Source organism: Terrapene carolina, unplaced genomic scaffold (genome assembly GCF_002925995.2).
Source record: "Terrapene carolina triunguis isolate 2854851 unplaced genomic scaffold, T_m_triunguis-2.0 Scaffold88, whole genome shotgun sequence".
NCBI classification, from domain to species: domain Eukaryota; kingdom Metazoa; phylum Chordata; order Testudines; family Emydidae; genus Terrapene; species Terrapene triunguis.
Window position 1 is genome coordinate 44,972,658 of NW_020664439.1, and position 20,471 is coordinate 44,993,128.

Genomic DNA, 20,471 nt, shown 5'->3' on the forward strand with positions numbered 1-20,471 from the left:
TTTATCACTAACTAATACAAATTGGGTGCTGCCCTCCAGCTCCTGGAAGGCTGCCAAAGCGGTCCTGTGGGCTGCAAAATTTGGCCATCCCTCCTTAAAAAATCCCAAAGGAACAATGTCTTCTTGTCATTACACCTAATAAAAATCTGTTTTATTCATTTTAAAACGTCAAAACATACTTTATAAAAGTAACAAGATGTTCCAGAAGTGTTCGTTCCAACATACACACCACTTGGTTAGCTAAAGGAAACTGGTTTAGGAGATATAGACATGCATGGAGTTGAGAGCTTTTCTGGTCTTCACGTTGAAAAGGACTAGAGATAAATGTCTTTAAAGAACCCCCAATTTTGCTGCACTGGCTGAAGACAAACAGCTCAACGTGGAAAGTTACTCTGTACAGGAGCTCTTTCATCCAAAACATATGTTGAACACAGCCTTGCAGAAGCATACTCACTCTGGCATCTCGCTTTTGTTAATGGAAGAATAAAATCTCTTTCTTCCACTTTCCTCGTGGAGAGATGGGGCGAGTGTATTATGCGTCTGGACTAGAAACAATCTGTGTATGGCAATCTGGTAAGGCTGGTGCCACAGATCCCACTGAGTCTATTATGAAATTGTTAACGGAAGGTCAGAAGGTGAACATACACTGAGCCGGTCATCACCACATAGCTCTTCTTGCATATGATGAGTGCCCACACGAGTTCCTATAGTACTAGAGAGAGGCTGACTAACCATCACCACCAGCCAAATTGTAAGACAGCAATGCCACAGGAGAGGTTTGCAAACTAGTTCCTTCTACAATATTCAAAATCAAACCCCAGGAGAAAACCTACCAGAATACAGAGCTGAAGTTTATAAGATGGTAATGTAAATGTGCACACAGAGTCTCTGGTATAATCAATCCCACTTTACGAAAAAGCTAATTAAGTGCAGTTTCAGACGGCACAGTTCAAAAAGACTAATTAAAGCAGACTAATTAAATCAGAGCAGTCAGTCTTTTTACTTTTAATATTTTTCTTTTAATAGGAGCTAGAAAAACAGGCTAATGAAGTACTCGAGGTAAGATTAGCACATTATTGGTCAGTTGGTGTTATCATGGTAGTTAAAACATTCAAAGACCACAGAACAAAAACAGTTTTGGTTCTGGATGGTTTTTTTTAACCAAACAAGTGTATCCATATAACAGGGTCTGCAAGTTTCAAAGGAGAAATCATTCTTTTTATTGTATATTTGGGGCTGAAAGATCAGGTACAATACATCATAATCAAATTAGCTTTTCGCTCAGCTAAAACATTCAGAGTTCAACAGCTCTGTTAAAGTTATCAACCATTAAATAGAAACATCTGTGAACCATGGCGATTACCAGTCCTGGGAGTCAATGCTCCATCTTTATTCAAGTGGAAGAATGCTTAGACCGAAAGGAAGCATTGCATGTTGTAACCTATGGCCTCCACAGGTATTAAAGGGGTGGCTCCTGACAAACTGCTAATGGGGACTATGGTTGGGCAAAGTTTGGGTGTTCCCAATGAGATTTTCAGTACGAGTAACTTAATGCTCCTGAAGTAGAGAAGAGACAGTTTGTACATGCTGCATATTTCAGTTGAACTAAATGTTAAAGTGCTGCCATGCAAGCCCTTCTAAAAACAAAGGAACCATTTCCTCGATCTACAGTGTGGTTGGATAAGCCAGCCAGGTGGAGGCAGTGAGTCTCTGTCATTTCTTTAATACATTAAGGCCTAGAAATGGCCATTGCTAGGTTACGATTTAGAGAACTGCATGTACCTGGGAGAGCATTAGAAAGCCCTAAAGGAACCAAGAAGTTCTACTCCTAAGCAGATGAGCTAACAATTTACAGGAGTCTTAGAAACTTAAAGGAAACTGGGATTTTTTGTTATCCTGGTAACTACTGGAGACAGACAATGGAGAGAATGGAGCTGCAAGTAAGCAAAACTGACAGAACAAACTAACAGTCAGCTTAGCAGCTTCCACACCATTATTACATATGGCTAATAGTAGTTGAAGGAAGCAATGGAGAAGCCTGATACAATCCCTCAGGCATTAAGCCCCTTCTAGACCATATGCTTGAATTCAGGTTCCTCCAGCAAGTCATTTAAGTCACTTGATGATTCCCTGGGCTTTGCCCCAAAGCTAGTATTCTTGATACAAAGTCTATTACACAGTCTTCGGTAATACTTTCTGCCTGTTTTAGGAAAAATTCCCGCCCGCAACTGGTTGTAAAATGAAACAAGGAATTTATTAGGAGCTTCAGTATGTGCCTATCCATCTGAAAGATGGATGGAATTCACAACCGCATGTTTCAAATACACACACTGTTCAAAGAGTAGAGATTCAGATGCAGTTACGTGGCTACATCCAAAGGCATACCAGAGGCTAACAAATCTAGGGAGCACCTATGCTTTGGGTCTACAGGTCACACAACCATACTAACCTCCTTTCTTCAATAGGTCTTGAAGCACCTATGTGAAACTTCTGCAGAAGCACTATGGATTTCAGAAAATACAAGACTTGTGTCACTGCAGTTGGCTGTTGGAGGTGAGAGGGTAATGAGCATCATTTTGTTTATTGAAGTTCAGATTTTGTAGGCCTTGTTTAAACTTTAATATGTCAACACTGAGACATGTACAATAGAGTGACTGCATGTCTAGACTCTTGCATCACATTTACGTTCTTCCTCTTTAGACTGTCTTGCTCTCTTCACTTTGTGAATACGTGCAATAGATTGGTGCTGGTGGAATTCACTTCAGCATCCTGGTTTATCCCTATTAACTTGAACTCAAGGCTGACATTTTAAAATTAAGTGGTAAAGACATTTTTAGAATCTTGCAGATCTTCAGGGTCATCTGTAGGAACCTGCCAAGCTGTGTCTTGGAAAAAGTTAAGCAGACATCATTTTTCAGGTCTGGAAACAGTCATTTTAATGTGGGACGAGGTATCCCAGTGTTGTCAACTCACTCCAGTGAAAGCTACAAACATTTTTTCACACAACAGTCTGATTGTTATGGCAACCACCAAAATGAATCTCATTTTTCAGTCACAAGTCAACCCAACTAGAATACAGTGCCTATGTAGGTTTCGTATAAAATACCAATAAGCACAGGACCCATTCCTATAGACATTCATCGCTCAAACGGGTATAGATAAAGTACTCTCTTTCAAAAAGGAATTTCAGACAATGGTCATTGTCTGAATCTCTTTAGTATTTCACCACCTCACTCCCAAAGATATCCGCTGTTTCAGTTGCAGTGCGCTACTACATTTATCATTCTAAGTATGGGTAGATTTCAGTTAAAAATCTGGGACAACTGTTTACAAGCCAGGCTCTTAAAAGGAATATTTTCACAGGAGAAGCATGCAACAGAAGCATCTCAAATGAGCCTCTGAAGGCACCTTAGGATACTCTGGAAAAGACACTCAGTTGCAAAAGTAACTCTATAATTTTTTCTTTGTACAGTTAAATGAACACCGCAAAATGAACTAATTATAAACTAATTGGGAGTAAAAAGAAAGATTGCATTACCCGAATCCACCCATGGCACAAGCTCCCAAGAATCCACTCCCACGGGTACACAAACATCAGAAGTCTCATCTTAATATGTCAACCCAGTTCAGGTCTTTACAATTTTTCATGTTTATTTTTTAGCTAAAGCCTTGCCTCAGCTGATTCAAGTCAAAAAGGAAGGCTTACAGTCAGGGCTTTGGAGCGGAGCCCGGAGCGGGAGCAGCTCCGGAGCAGTGGAGCTGCAGGTTTTTGCCTGGAGCTGGAGCAGAGCACAGCTCCAAAGCCCTGCTTACGGTGACCCTGATGCATTACACAACAACAGTAATACACATTTTAATTTTCATTGAACAGTGCTCCTTGATTTGCCGAACCAGGACCGATTTCAGCTATTTACTTATGGCTTCAGCGTAAGATGAGCAAAGTTCTCTGGTCTGATGACAAACAGTAAACCATTTAAAAAGCCATGGCATATAGAAGAGATCACTATTTAAATGCCTATTTAAATTTCTACAAGTTATGCTATCATTGTGCCTCAAGCACATGGAGCTTTCTGCCCCACCTTTATCCCATGCAAGAATGAGAGCAGGAGTTTAATTGAAAACACGCTTTCATCATGTAAACTTCTTTAATCATAGACTCTCAGAAGCTAAAAACGGAAAAGACATTAGGTCATCCATCTCCCATGGGCCAGTGCTGGATTGTTCTCTGCAGTATGTATGCAAGTACTTTGTCCAGTCTAGAGTTTTAAACATCTTAAGCAATGGGGTTTCCAACATACCCGTGGGAGTCTATGATGCAGTCTAATTTAGGATGAACAACAGAAAAGATTTCCTCTCTAAGGTCTGGTCTACACTGGGGGGGAGGGGGTGTCGATGTAAGATACGCAACTTCAGCTACGGGAATACCGTAGCTGAAGTCGACATATCTTATTCCGACTTACCTCCCGTCCTCACGGCGCGGGATCGACGGCTGTGGCTCCCGCGTCGACTCCGCTACCGCCGCTCGCTCCGGTGGAGTTCCGGAGTCGACGGGGAGCGCGTTCGGGGATCGATATATCGCGTCTTAACGAGATGCGATATATCGATCCCCGATAAATCGATCGCTACCCACCGAAATGGCGGGTAGTCTGGACATACCCTTAGTTTTAGCCCAGTTGTCCTAGTAATATCTCTTTCTACCAACCTAAATAATTCTTATCCCACCATAGCGATTCATATATTTGTTAGCCATTAAGCATCATTCAAGCCACTAGCCTCTTTGTTAATACACATTTAACAGCTAAGATTTCCCTGTAAGTCAATCCCTTCAGCCCCCTGGTGATTTTTGTTACTCACATGTTCGAACTACATCTAACTTTTCGGTATCACTGTGGTATGGAGGTGTGGTGGAATTTTAAGGGTAGTCCTTAAAGTCATACAAAACCAAAATGTCTTCACACCCTCCATATTGTGGCTTGGGTTTTCTTTTATATGACTGTGGACATAAGAACTCAAGGAATAGGAATCAATCATCAAGAAGCAGTTTGAGAAATCAGGTATCCCAGCTACATCGGAGAGGACACCTAGGACTTTTCTTCTGCACAGTAAACTGAACAAACCTCAAGCAACTAAACTGAGAACCAGAATTGGGGCGAAGGGCAAGAGGAGGCTATTCCACCAGATTATATTCTAGCGATTCCATCAGCATCTGGGACGTGGCCCACAGAACTGCTCCATGGCAGCCTGTGCCACGAGATAGAACCTAAAGTTATACAACAAAACAAAGACCAGCCAACGAAGGCAGGAGTAAAGAGGGGACATAAAGAGAGTACTGGTCTCTCTGCCTTAGCAGTTGAAATGCACTGAGTGTGGTGTGGGGTTGTGGGTCCTTATAAACTCCCAACCCAGATGTTGGGATCTGCATTGGCCCTTGCTCATTGCTCCAAAAGTTCAGCGTTTGCGCGCATCCTCCAAGGGAGGCTCCATACCCAGGGTACCAGAATGAGACCTCATAATGAAAAAATGGTTCCGTGTAACAAACAGTTTGTCATGCCTTTGGTTAACCTGTCATTATGAAAAGGGAAATAATGCAACATCTGATCAAGAATTGTCAAGAAATTGTTTTCTCTATGGTGGTGACAGATGCCAATTTCAGCCAACACTTTCAAGGCTGGATGCCTGAACTCCTCAACCCATATGTAGATATTTCACCAAAAGTGGCCTGGTTTTCAGAGGGACAAAGCACAAACTCATGCCTCTGAAGTCAATGGGAGATGCAGGTACTCAGCTCCTTTGAACATCAGGCCACTTTAATTACATATCTAAATACAGAATTAGCAGCATAACCTTAGACACCCAGGGTTGAGAACCGTGGCCTTAGAGTGCTGGTTTTTCTCCCTCTAAAACTCCCATCGAAGCCTCACGATCTACCATTGAAAGTCTGACAAGAACGGACCTGTTCCCAAATAGACTCGAGCTGACTGGATTCCATGCCCCCTACGTTATTTTTTTACAGAAAATACTCAGCTGTACAGGAACAATGCAACATGCATAACGTCAAAGTTCAGTGTGATGACAAGCCTCTCAGGCAAAACATTCCCCACTCAACGAGCTCTGATTTGTTCTTTAGGCTACCAGAGGCCACTGATGGGAAATAACCCTACAATCCACCAATTTCCATGCAATAGTGTGCTTGTACAGCTGTGCTCCCAATAGCTCATGTTGCCTCCGTTAAACACCCCCCCAGCCCCCGCATTTCTAGCACGATATGCCAACCCCAGGTTGCAACATGTGATAGCAACCACTGCATGTCATTTAGTAAGAAATTAAGCTACCATCCTACTGGTTTTTTTTTCAGTGCAAGCGTAGGTTAGAAAAAAAGCAACATATACAGGGAACAAGCTCTGACGAAGTCAGCTAATTAGCTTAACCACATCACTGGGATAAGAACACACATCTGTGCATCACTAAAAGTTTATTTATTCAGCTCCATCAGGTGTATCTTCTAATACCGGTTTATTCACATTGGTTCAGGAAGGGAATAGTTCCCCGGCCCAACACAGTAGGGGAGAGAGCATGGTGACAGTCAAGAACAACCTAGAGTAGATACAGTGGCTTTTGCAACTGGCTTTGCTAGCTATGCGCTAGACTGTGATCACCACTGAGTAATACTTTGTGCTCCTCAAATCATCCTACTGATTTCAGTGGGGATACATGCTGCTCAGCATGAGTAAGGAAACAGAATCTAGTCCTATGTGTCTTTCCACAGTATCTCAGGATGACAGACTCAGATTTGCAGCAATGTTTACACATTTATTAAACACGCCATTTGTCAGGTTCCTTAAGAAACCCGGGCATTTTTACATATTCTATTACAGTAGGATAAGTCTTGCTCTAATTATACTTAACCCAAGCTTTCTGTAGCGGAAAATCTCCAGGGAAAATTGTTTAATAATGTTTTATCTGATTTATACCCTTTCAAGTCTTCCACCTGCCCAGAAGAGCCAACTGTCTCAGTCTACTCTCCTTCCTACTCGCCAGGCACTTTGCTGGGAGCAGAATGCTGCCATTTTTACCATCAGTTCTAATTTTATCAACCAACAATCTACTTGGGCATGCACAGTTAAGAGTCTGATATTAAGTCTTTAATATAAACACTGCTAATCCTTATTACTATCTGCACCATTCCTCAAACACGACACAAATAGTGGGCAGAATTGCAATGTAGGAACTGTTCTGTTGCCGGTGGTTTCCAATTACAAACAGTGCTAAGAACAGAGTCTCCCTGTTCAGAATAGAACATAAAGACAAGGGAGAGCACCTCCTCTTTTTCTACTTCTCCTATCAAAGAAAGGACGGATGCAACAGTTGTTAAGGGGCAATTAAAGTTACTATTTACTCTGCAAAACCTTAGTAACTGTAGGTAGCTATGTAGTACCTCTGAGGACATCACAACTTGTGGTCAACAGATATCATGCCTTGAAATATCTCAAAATATTAACTCTATATGTGCTAGGAATTATTCTTGGGAAGTTCTATGGCCTGTGTTCAGAATCTATGAATCTACGGTTCTGTCATTCTGTTGGGGCTTTTCATTTGTAAGAATAACATTTCATTAACTCTGCTCATAGGGAAACAGAATGATCATTAATTGTTCAACGACAACTTGAACAGCCTCTCACTTCTGTGCATTGGCTCCTCAGGTTGTTTCTTTGCAGGGCCCTCAATATTCAGTATTCGCATCGGTGCTGCAATTTTGCTTACAAGACAACATTAGAGAGTTAGTTGGGGTGGAAAATGAAAATTTCTGCTCTTCAGACGATTCATTCTGCAGATATTTCAGTGTTTCTTTCTCTGCTCCGTATTTTTAGCTCATTGTTTTCTATTTTGGCAGCTGAGAAACTGCAGTTTGTAATTTTACCTCCGGCTTCATATTTCTTCTTAAAAGTGAATACAATGTCCTGTTTATAATAATAAAATCACTAGTTGGCAGGATGACATCAAATGGAAAAAAAGAGAAAGCAACTGGAAAATTTAGAGCAAGCAATTTTGAGAGCCAAGTTTCGCATTTGTAATGGTCCAGCGGAGGTCACTGGACTCACTCGTTATTAGGCGAATGGTAAAGAAATAGATATCCTCAAGTTCTTCCATGTTAGACTATATAAACCATCTCTAGTTCAACGAGGGTTAGAGCTTTCCAAAAGAGTGACGTTACACATTTTCCACAGTAACACTAACAATGGGAGACATGCAAAAGGCAGAATTGCTCTGCAAAGAACGGCCTTTTTTCTCTCTCCAATATTTAGGTTTTTGTTTCCCACTATGATCGGACTTTCCTGGCTTTGATTTCTTGTCCCAGTTTAGCAGTAAAAGAAACAAAAAGATATGAATGAAATTAGAAACATTTGGAACAAGCCTTAGAAATAGCTTTTAGGTTTCTTAGATTTTTGGCTAAACCTCTTCAAAGGGTTTCCTCCTCTACTCCCCTCATTGCTACACCCACCTCTGAAATTTGAATTTCCTTGTTTGCTCTGACCCTCTTCTTTTCACTAGTGATGTTTTGTACTACACAGGTGAAACACTCAGCATAAAGCAAACAAGGAAATGAAATTTACAGGCTGAAGCAATGGAGAAGACCAGAAAATGGCTAGAAGTATGTCATTTCAGAATTTGCTTCTGCCACACCACTCTTCCAGTCTCAACGTTTCTTTTAAATAGCAAACCAAGCATTCCTCTTTTCTAATTTAGTTCCAGTCAATCAGAGAGAGAGAGAGAGAGAGAGAAAGAAAGAAAAGGGGGAAAAAAGGAATTCTGATCCTAATTGTGTTTACAGATTCTGGAACACACGTTTCATAAACTATACTGGTCAAATACCATAAAATCCAAGCTCTCTGTTGAAATGGCAGTTGTCAGTACACAATGATAACACTTCATCATCATCTAGCACTTTTCATTATAGGACCTCAATGTCCTTTGAAAACCATTAGTTACAGCACCTATGAAATATTTGTCTCATTTTACAAATGAATAAAATGAAATAGAGAGAGATCAAGAGGTTGCCCAGAATACTATAGTGACTTAGTAGCAGAGATGGGAATTTAACCTATAAAAGCAGGAAATTTTGTAACTGTCTAAGGATTTTGCGTATTATGTACTATTAAAATATTTTTTAAAACTTTTTTGATAAATATTTGGACGGAGGAAAAAACTGATCTCCTTGAAGAGACTACATGAAAGATACAGGATAGTTCAGTAAAGCAAGTCCCTAAACATGGTAACAGTACACCTTTTGTAAAGATGAAACTTTCAGGAAGCTGGGGAAATATATTTACAAGATAGCATAGACTAGTAAAATCATTGCTTTACACTGATCAGTGTTAACATCCTCTATGGATTAGTATGACCCATTGCTTTATTTTGATCTAAAGCCATGTTCACAATCTTTCCTTTGTGTGAGATTCCTTTTAGCTAAGTAATCATTCCTCCAGCTAAGTACTCCAAAGACGTATTAACAAACATAACTCATGGTTTTGAAGAGACTGTTTTTCTACATTAGTATAGACCAAAAAGACATGTTTCGAGCAGGAGAGAGTCTTATTTATCCCAGTTTCACCTTGTCAGAAAGTTACCTTCAGAACTAGGGGAAATATTATAATGCACAATACTTCACAAGAGTCTCAGTCATGGAAACCCAAAGAGAAGTGCCCTGTCAACCACTCGGCCATCAGACAATAGAGGAATCCAAGCAATAGTCAAGTAACTGAGACCATCTTCTACACTAACGGAATGAGTGGCAATAGCAAGCCCTATTAGAGACTAAAACTAGTATTGCTAACATGGTTTTTTATCTGATTCATGCTAACAAGGACGACCTAGAGCCCACACAACTGGTTTACAGATAGCATTGACAAAAAAGTATTATAGAACAGGCGGGGATTTAGAACAAGCTCTAAAATATCAAGTGTAAGATGATACCATGTTTACACCGGTTACGTGTTAGCATGAATCTTATTTAACAGCATTTCAGTTAAGATGGCTCTTTCCGTAGCATAGATGAAGACTTACAGTACAGTACAGACTTATGATATTGTAAATAACACCGTAGCTTCAGTGAAAATCACTCTCTATGTAGTAAAGAAACAAGACCGAGCAACTACTAACATACATAGTTACAATATGTGCATACAGATGCTCAAGTTCAAATGTATGCAATTCTGCATATATATTTGTCGGTGCCTAATCTGCGCATGTGCAGGTCAAGCATTGTACTGTGCTGACAATATACAACATACTGGCTGCCAAGAGAGTACCAAAAGCTAGTCAATACCACCAAGATGGAAGGTTAAAAGTCTTACGACTACCCCCTTTGCCAGCACCTGTCTCAAGGGGCAATGGGTCATGCCACCCGAGGAGAAGACACCCAGACCGATCACTGAATGTGTGAGCGGTTTTTGATGGCAGGGAAGTGGAATGTAGGGGAAAGAGGAGTGGATTCCAATTAGGTAGGCCCCATGTTATTTTAGTTAATAAAAAATCATTTTCTTTTGGAGTTGGCTAAACTCTCACTTTCAGGCTATCAAAAAGCAAGCTAATAGAAAGATTCACATGTAATTTACCTTTCATATCCAGGCACAGAAACTTCATACTAGCTTCAGGTGTGTTTAGGAGACTAATAAGTAGCAATATGGTAATTAACATTGAAAGTATTATACATGACTAACGTAAGTAATTATTTTGGAAGCTTTGACAGCAGGGTTATATTTGAGCAAACAGAGGGAAAGTTACTTTGCAGTGTTCACCATCTCTATGAAGAGACAGCCGGTTTAATCAGAGAGAAGGATTTAAATGGCCAAGCTGCAAAACCGTTATGGGGTGTCGATTGCCTTGAGAATTCTCACTGTAAAAATTCAGTAACAAAACCAAGAAATGCATTTGGAATTTGTTTCCAAGAATGACTGTGTAATCTGAGACAAGTCAAGTTCCTCATCTGCCTGCAACAGCATTACTGCCAGGGCAGAAGAAATGAGAGGAAGACTGCTCCCCCTTCGCTGACGTGTAGCCAAGAGCCCAAAAATAAGAACACTCGAGTGACATCCACCCTGTAGCCTAATGCCTGTGGGGGAGTGACATCTTGTACCATTGTGTTTTCAGTCATTCCAAATCTGAAATCTAATATCTGAAGTCTGACACTAGCAAATAAGGAACCTGATTCTCCACTGAGTTACACCATTTTTATACCAATGTTGTTCCACTGATTTCCAGACTATGCCAGCTTTTGCTCCACTGGAGTGGAGAACCAGGCTCAAGAGGAAACCATTTAATCTTATGTAGAGCACAGCTGCAAAGCCGGGAGAGAAATCTTTGGTAGCTCTGATCTTAACAGTTATCATTACAAAATACATAATTACCTACATCCAAAGATACAGAGAACTTCATAGACATAATTTAAGCCTCGCAATGCTGCTGTGGGGTCGACAGTATCCCCATTTTACACAGGCTGCAACCCACAGCGACGTAGTGACTTGCCAAAGGCCACACAGTAAATCAGTGACAGAATCAGGAAAAGGACCCAAACTTGGCCCTGGTCTCCTTTTCCAACTGCTAAATCATCTTCCTTTTTCCACCTCCATCCCAGCCCAAAGACTTGGATATGTGTTGTGTACTGGCCTTTCAACTCTGGACTCCAGATACAGATACTTAATGCTGGTGTCTATCCTCCCCTGGACACAATCTGTTACCCTTAATGGGAACTACGTAAGTATGCTAAGAGGGAATGGAACTTGCTGTGGGTACAAATGCACGCATGCCTTTACACCAACACAGACAACAGAAACCTCTGCCTTTAGGAATCAAAACCATGCCAACATTTGCCTTAGTAACAATCAGCAGGGAAGCACCATCAGACATCTTGCATCCGAAGAAGTGAGGTTTTTACTCACGAAAGCTTATGCCCAAATAAATCTGTTAGTCTTTAAGGTGCCACCAGACTCCTTGTTGTTTTTGTAGATACAGACTAACACGGCTACCCCCTGATACTTGACACCATCAGACAGTGCGCACCATGTCCCTAAAATGCAAACTGCCAACGCTTCAAAACATTGAAAAAAGCCACAACCAAACAACCCAGGCAGCACAGGAGACTGTCTCTGAGTGTGACTGAGCTTCAGTGTAACAAATCAGAAAACCCAAGACAGTTTTAGGTACATTACCAGCAGTTCAGTGAGAATTCATATATCAGAAACATCTTTACATAGAACCTAGAATTATTGTCAGCACTGAAAAAAATAAGCACTGGAAACTTTTGTGAGTCTAAAAAAAAATCCCATGCATCAATAGAGAAACATTGTTACAAAAACGATCACTAAAGTATTTAAAGCATTCCAGACAAAAAAGAAAGCTCTCCAATTAGATGCCAGGCATTAAATTCTTTATCTAGGTATTAATGTTGCCTTCAATAGTTCTTTTGACGAAAATACCCTTTGCTAGACCAAATGCGTCCCCAAAACACTGGCCGTTTGCTTTCTTTTCGAAGAGCAGGGCTGCTTGCCAAGTTAACACAGGTAGAATTTAGGAAGGCAGGGCCTTTGAATGGTGTGATGAGACAACACCTATGAAGCGAAAAATCACACCAACACAAGAACAACCTTGAGACCAGAGAGAGTTTGCTGTTACCTTAAATCTCTCCTGCTGGCCAACTCTGCGGGTGGGATGACCCAGGGCAGGCTCTGGGGAAGGCATTCCAGAACGTCTTGGGAGAAGTCAGAGAAATCCACACCGTACTCCATCAGGATCCCTTCTGTTTCAGGCTCAATCTCACCAGCCTGCCCAAGACTTTTGGCCATTTGCCTATAGAATGGAAGCAGAAAGAAAGGGTACTTTTATTTAGTATGTACCTAGAACTCTCGATCGGCTGCTATCCCTGGAGAGGCCTGCTGCAGCATCCATGACTGAGCCATCAAGAGCAGATATATTTTCACCCATTTAATCCACCTTCCTGACTTGTGGTGGAAGACTGGGAAGGGAGTAGGGCAATACCATGCCTTATGTATGCTGCGGAAGATGTAAAACACTAGTCAGACTCCATGCTACTGACATTTGGTGCGTCTCATTTAAGGACACCATTTATATCAGGGGTTCTCCAACTTCATTGCACCGCGACCCCCTTCTGACAACAAAAATTACTACATGACCCCAGGAGCAGGGACCAAAGCTTGAGCCCGCTCAAGTCCCGCCACCCCACTGCTTCAGTTCTATGGATCAGTAGTTCTCAACCTCTTTCACACAGTGCCCCATAAAACAACAGAAAAACATTGGGATTACCCCCTCGTCTAGCCATAAAGAAAGGAGGTGTGATCTCACTGCCCTGGACCTGTCCATATCAAGGGTTCCCAGCCTGGTCTCAGATAGCTCTACTTAAACAACACTCTCAAAGAGCTGAGCACACACTGCTATTCAGTCCCTAAAAGGCCAAACGACTCTGAGAACTCTCTGAGAACTAAGACTTGCGGGCAGTCCAGAGTGCTAACATGCCTATGCGTTGCACAAGGACTTTAAGTTATAAGATTTCTGTCACTTAAGAACCACTAGATCCACTATTATTTCGTGGTGAACATGCTCTGGGATTGAAGGCCTGGTATGGAAAAGTGAATTCAGCTGAAGGTCGCACTGGGTCCTCTTCAGCGTGTGCCACAATTCTACCAGCAGATTGCTGCAGTCAGAAACACAAACAGATTCAGCCCCTTTAAAGGCTGCCCCCTCACTCCATGGACCACTTCGGAACTTGGAAATGGAGCAAATTCATAGAGCCATCAAATCGCTATGGAAAAGGAATAAAATTGATGACCTCCATAGACAGAGGAGTTAACATGCCCAAATACCCTCTTTTCTGTCTTACAAGCATAGCATTTATGCACCTATTTCAAACCATCTTCCAGACTCTTTCAAGGCCTGAGGACACCCAGCGATCTAGCTCTCCTCCTCTGGCTAGCATAAGCCTTTGGACTCTCCTACTGCTGGGAAGGGGCTGAAGTTCTGGACGGGAGTCACAGATGAAGGCAACATTGTGTGACACTTTCTAATAATCTTTGATGAGGAGCTCTACATACATCTGTCTATCCTGCTGCCAGAAATCTTCCCTCAGCTCCAGTGCACATCTCACAAAACGTATTTCCTAAGCCTCTGGGATTCACCATATTTCGTTTACACAAGGATTTAGCTGAAAATGGCACAGAAACTAACTGGGACTCCACATTAGTGAAGTGACAAAGCAACACTCTCCCTATCTGACTAGAAATGTGACAGTCCTAGACTCTGTCCTTCACATATCCTACACTGCTCTGTGGATAAGGTGAGGTTTGTATTTTTATTTGTTTTAATACACCACCATTAGGGCAAATGGCACTTTACAGGCAAAGGAGACAAGATTGTCCAAGTTCTCTGCATAGACCCACTGTCACACTGTTCATCTATCATCAAATCAAACTACTTGATTGCATTGTTTTACATTTTAAATTATTTTTCTCTCATTTTTGTTTATTAAGAAAAATCTTTAAAAAATCGGTTATGCAGAAGAACAGTGGGACAAGTTTACATGGATTTAATTATAGTACAGTCAGTGATGGCTACTTGGGCTGGAGTTAGTTAGCAAGCTTCCCCTACACCATACACCTCTCCTCCCCTCTCCACACCAGAAAGTTGATCATACATAAAAGTGAAAAGCTCAAACTGTGGAATTAGAGGTGTCACTAGTGAAAGTTTCTAATGGAGAGTAAAAGAGTTAGGTGGAAAAATGAAAAGAAGAGAGGGGCCTCTTCCCTATTGTATCCAGATTTGTACTGACCCCATGATCATAGTAGGTTTAAACTAGTGTAAATGGTGGATTCTCTGTAGCTCAAAGTTTTTAAATCGTGATTTGAGGACTTCAGTAACACAGCCAGAGGTTAGGCGTCTGTTACAGGAGTGGGTGGGTGAGGTTCTGTGGGCTGCAATGTGCAGGTCAGACTAGATGATCATGATGGTCCCTTCTAGCCTTAAAGTCTATGAGTCTAGAACCCTGGCCCAAGGAAATTAATTTACATACATGTAGATGGTAATCAGAATAAGATTGACAAGATTGGGTAGACGCAATAATGCCAGGGAATGCAACCTCTGTAAGCAAGGTTTCTGCAATGTATGAAAAGTTGCCATGATACTGATCCTTCTGCTTTAATTTTAATGAGCGAAAACAGGCACTAATTACTTTCCTAATACAGGCAAAAAATTGTGTACCTGTAATTTGAATATGCAGAATGTTCCCAGTGTTTCAACTGTGCCATAAACGTATATAATAGACTCCATTTGCATGGTACATCTTTATAAGGGGTAGGTAATGTTATCTCTTTTTCGCACTAAGGAGGGCTGTATAATAAATCTTTCAGATTATGTAGTATGCTACAAAGGACTGTGCACTTTGTTCTGCATTAAGTTGTAGAGTTCATATTCTCTGGACGAATAAAGCAGCGAGAAAAGATATTGGCCTTCATTGATTCAGCTTTATGTACAAGCTGTATCGAAGACACACACACATTTGGCATCCAGCCTTACTTCTCAACTTCAACATGTTTGTCTCAGTCTGATCCTTAATGTTATTTTAACTTAACTAAACAAAATACAATTTTCTTTCTTTCTTGCGGCAACAACTATACAACATAGAAATTATCATCTAATGCCCAGTGTTTTGTAGTAGTACAGGGAGATTTGGACTGGTGAACCTACAGGTTTACTTAGGGTGACCAGATAAGTGTGAAAAATCGGGATGGGGAGGGGGAATAATAGGGTCCTATGTAAGACAAAGCCCCTAATATCGGGATGCCTGGTCACCCCAGGTTTAGGGGCTGCAAAGTGCGCTGTCACACAGGCAATTAAAGTTTGGATCCTGGGTTTGACTCCTTGTTCCCTGCACTAAGCCCTGTAAGGGGGAAGGAGGAAGTGTCTTGTCTTTCAAACAACATCCTTCTGGCCAAGGAGGGATTAAAGAGGAGAGGGAAAATGGGGGAGGGGTGTTGAAGTATAACCCTTTTCCGCTTCCTCCACTGCCATCATGGTTCAGTACTTAATTTTCAAAGGAGCTGAACACCTGCTGCTCCCATTGATTCTAGTGGAAGCTGCAAGTGTTCAACACTTGTGGAAAAATCAGGCCTCTAGTGTCTACTTTGGTATGTTTTTCAAGTCACAAGAAACCACCTTTTCATGTCATGCCTTCCTGCTCAGGTTCTGTAGCCCATGTCCTCTTGCGTAGTTTACTGAAATTAGATTATGATCCGTAAGGATCAAATGGAATTTTGAATACTTAGGGGTTTGATACAGGACTCGTATCCTTAACAGTAATTAACATGGGATTTACTATCTTCCAGGGAACATTTCTCAAGCACCCTGAAATAAAAAGTTCACAGCTGATTTTAATCGGGGCCATATTGCAGTCACACAGACAGGATGACTTGCATCAGAGCAAAATCCAACAGATCAAGGTTAACGCATATAGGATAATAGAAAGCCCTGGAGCAAAAACCACACTGTAATTCACTCCAGGGGCTGCACTGCCATCAGGAACAGCAAGAATAGCTCAAGAGGCTTATAAATGACAGCAGTCACAAGTCAGCTTCAGCCAAACATTTACTGCCCAACTCTTCGGTACTCGCAGCAAAGCTGGACCTCCAGACGCTTCAAAAAATGTCAACGTCAACATTTTTAAACTGGTAGTGACTTAACATTTCCTTTCTGTGTCGTCAATGGCTGGACATTACAGCTCTCCGGAGAGCTCTCTAATACCCTTCCATTGACGTTAGGGACAGGGGTAATATCCTGTCATGGAAAACAGTGAAAGGGAATCTTGCATTTGACCGTTTTGGGGAGAGTGCAGCGAAACGTCAGCACGTCCAAAAAGTATTTCTCCAAAACATCCGTGTTTACAAGCCGTCTCAGTCAGATTTGAAAAGGCGCAAATGATGGTGAATCACTTCCACTTGCCTTTAAGAACTATATTTAATCCTGATCTAGAGGAGAATCTCATTCATAACAATCTTACGTCCTGGGATCCTTTCAGGCAAAATAAAGGGCTTTACAAACTGATATACAAATACATTCAAGAGATTGTTGTTTGCATTTCTGAAATGCAGCAACAATTTAACGGTGTGCTGCAAGGAACTTCACAACAGTTAGGAAAGAGAATGGAAGAATGACATACTCAGCTGAAACTGCAGTAGAAATTTAGGCAGGAAGATTGTAATTATCCATCTTAGAGTTACTGGCCAGCACCCCTCGCACTTGGCCACAGTATAAAGGGGCCCCCCAACCAAATCATAAGCACCACTTCCAGCAGCATCTAGAAGGTCTCTGGATATCTCCTTTCAAAAATATAGACCTCCCTCGCTTGAAAGTCTGAGAAGATCATACAAAGTGCAAAATGTTTTGACTACATGCTGCAAGTCTCAGTCACTGAACACTGAATTGTGTCATGAAAGAAAGGTGATTCAAGGTATGATTTTTTAGTGATCGCTTAAAGTCAATCTTGTATTGTTGAGTAGTGTTCCACACAACCCTTAGAAGGTGCTTTGGTTTAATGGGCTTGGCAATATTGGCTCAAATAATCACCTGCCATCCATATGTAACTTTTCTTCCTTAACCAGCTGGTTACTAAAAAAATACTCAAATCAAAACTCTCCATTTTCTACTTATTCATCCTGACAAAGTCAAGGCATCACATTTGCTCTAGCGTCCCACCTGTCCTACCACAGATTGGCATCTCTCTGGCCTCTCAGCCTAAACTGAGGAAAGGGATAAAGGGTTGAAATGATGGTCTGTGTGCACAGATCTTCCTCTATTACTCTCCTGAATCACAATGACCAAAACTAAAGGACTTGGCCAGTATAGGACAGACTATTTCAAAAGCTTTGGTTTGTCCACTTCAGATGACTTGGGGAGACTGTTCAGACTATCGCATGGCTCTATGGATTACAGTACTCGATTACCATAACACATGGCCACATCTTGGGTTTTGCTGTTATTGGAGACATTTTGGAACCTGGCCATAGTCTTAGTTTATCAAACTTCTCCCATCGTCGGAAATTCCTATGACCCTCTGCCTGGGGCCATGTCTACACTACCACTTACATCGGGAAAACGTATGTTGCTCAGGGGAGTGGGAAAAAACCCACCCCTCTGAGCGACATAAGTGGTAATGTGCACAGAGCTATGTCAGCAGGAGAGCGTCTTCCACTGAGGTAGCTACTGCCGCTCGCAGAGGTCGTTCCATTCTGTTGAAGGGAGAGCTCTCGCCCGTCGGCGTACAGCGGCTACGCGAGCCATCCTACAGCGGTGCAGCTGCATCGGTACAGCCATGCTGCTATAGGCTTGCTAGTGTAGACATGGCCTGAGCCGCCTCTGCTCTGTGACTCTAATTGTGACATCATCAGTCTGCTTAATCCTGCACGAATAGGAAGAATGAGCAGGCAAACACTGCTGCATTTCATCTTGCTGCCGGCATTGGGCTGCCTATGGCAATCTGGTCTTTTCCCTTCAATCGAAATACATTTGGATTTGAAAGAAATAAAAAAGACTCCAGGAACTCAAAACGCTAAGCTGGCCCTACAAGAAGTGAAAGGGCAGACTGCACGGTTACATTTTATTTTAAATTCCATGACAACTATTGTCACTTGGACAGACAAACATTTAAGACCCTGAATTATACAGAGAATATCCTGGGACCGACACAGTCACAACAACACTGCATACCTGAATTATACAGTCATGTGGGCCCATCTGTCATTGTGTCTAAAAGCTAATGTAGATGGAGCCACTGCTTTAACATTTTACTTTGCTATTGTTTAATAGACTCACCCAGCACCATACTGGGGCTGGGAGATAGAGACTGGCCAAGTGAACTCCTAAGGAACAGACAGCAGCAGTGAGAAAGTGACAGGTCACAGACCGTGGAGAAGGTTCATTGCCAACATTACAGGCACTGGCTTGGATCACAAGAACACAAGTACCCTAGAATATACCTGTATCTGACACTTGTCTCTCATCTGTCTGGAAAGGGAAAGGTTGGCTTAGAGGCTGGTTTGTTTTAACCACTGCTTGACGTGGAGAAAATTAAATGCCATTTCACTCCAATAATATCACTCCAAATACTACTCTATGGGAAAAGTATGTACTAGAGCAGAGCTGTGGGTATCCCTGTGCAAAGGGTGACCAGATGTCCCGATTTTATAGGGATAGTCCCGATTTTTGGGTCTTTTTCTTATATAGGTTCCTATTACCTCCCACCCCCGTCCCGATTTTTCACACTTGCTGTCTGGTCACCCTACCTGTGCATCCCATGGATATCACCATCTCCGTATCCATTTTATCATAGTCTCTCCTTCCTTCTTTTTTTTCCTCTCTCCCTCCACCTGTTCCAAACAAAACAAAAACTACACACTTCCAGCATGACAACGCGGCCTTCTTCCGAGGAGATAGAATCTCACCTTTGACCACCAGGTGGCACTCAAGAGTCACAAAAATGAACCCCCTCCCCAAACTTTCACCTCCAGGATGCTGCCAGGTTTTCCCCACAATGTGTAGCAACAAATCTCGAGGTGGCATTTGAACTTGGAGTGTTGAGCAGCAGCTCACAATGTCCTCTGCCAAGTCCCCTAGCTCACCCATCATTTTATGGGTCCAATGACACACAGAGTCACCATGAAGAAAGCCACAGGACTCTTTGCTGCTCATGAAGAAAGAGAACATTTTGGGAACCTTGATGTTGCTCATGAAGGATGGTGCATTTCAGAAATATCTCAGCTATACTTCCCAACATGTAGTGGCCATTATTTTTTTTGTTTAAGCTCATTTGGGGATAAATGCAGGATGAGCTAAAGGAGAGTGTTGTACCGATGGGAGTTTGGCAACATCTACAGAAAGTTACTTGTAGATTCCACAGCATTCAGGGGAGGAGAGAGAGATTTGCAGACCCTCTAAGACTGTTTTCCCGTCAGGCAGGTATGGTGCAGAATGTAGAGACGAGACCTACTGGTTCCTCTTCAGTCTAGGTCCCCTCTAACATAGACCCTTAGCAGTCCTTATCAGGTCTTCTTCTAAGGTTCCCTATAATTTTTAATAGAGGTGACTTTGGAGGCACTTTAACTTCAAAATAAAAACATGAATCTTTTGATCACAGTCTACAATAGGTAGAAGGAATTTTATGTTAAGAGTCTGGTCACCCATTGCAATTCTCATGTTCTATCATTGAGCACAGTACTGTGCCAGCCTGCACACACAAGCATAATGTTATAGATTAATAATTGAGCAAGAATTGAATGCAAGAGGGCCACATTTAGCTAACGATGATATTGTTCTGACACTTGTTTGCTTGATTCTGCAAGACCTATGCCGTTACTCTCTGGAGAGAGTCCATGAGGCACCAAGAAAATCTTCAAGAGATGGTCACAGCTAATGGA

At 41.8% G+C, this 20,471-nt stretch overlaps 1 protein-coding gene across 3 annotated transcripts in view; it reads right to left on the minus strand.

Annotated features, from left to right (window-relative positions):
- Positions 1-20,471, minus strand: part of DIS3L2 (DIS3 like 3'-5' exoribonuclease 2) — a 256,668-nt gene that overhangs the window by 130,454 nt on the left and 105,743 nt on the right. For all 3 annotated transcript variants that reach the window (XM_026650106.1, XM_026650109.1, XM_026650108.1), the window contains one exon: positions 12,670-12,843. In XM_026650106.1, coding sequence (XP_026505891.1) covers positions 12,670-12,843 — 174 coding nt within the window. The remainder of the gene's footprint in view (positions 1-12,669; positions 12,844-20,471) is intronic.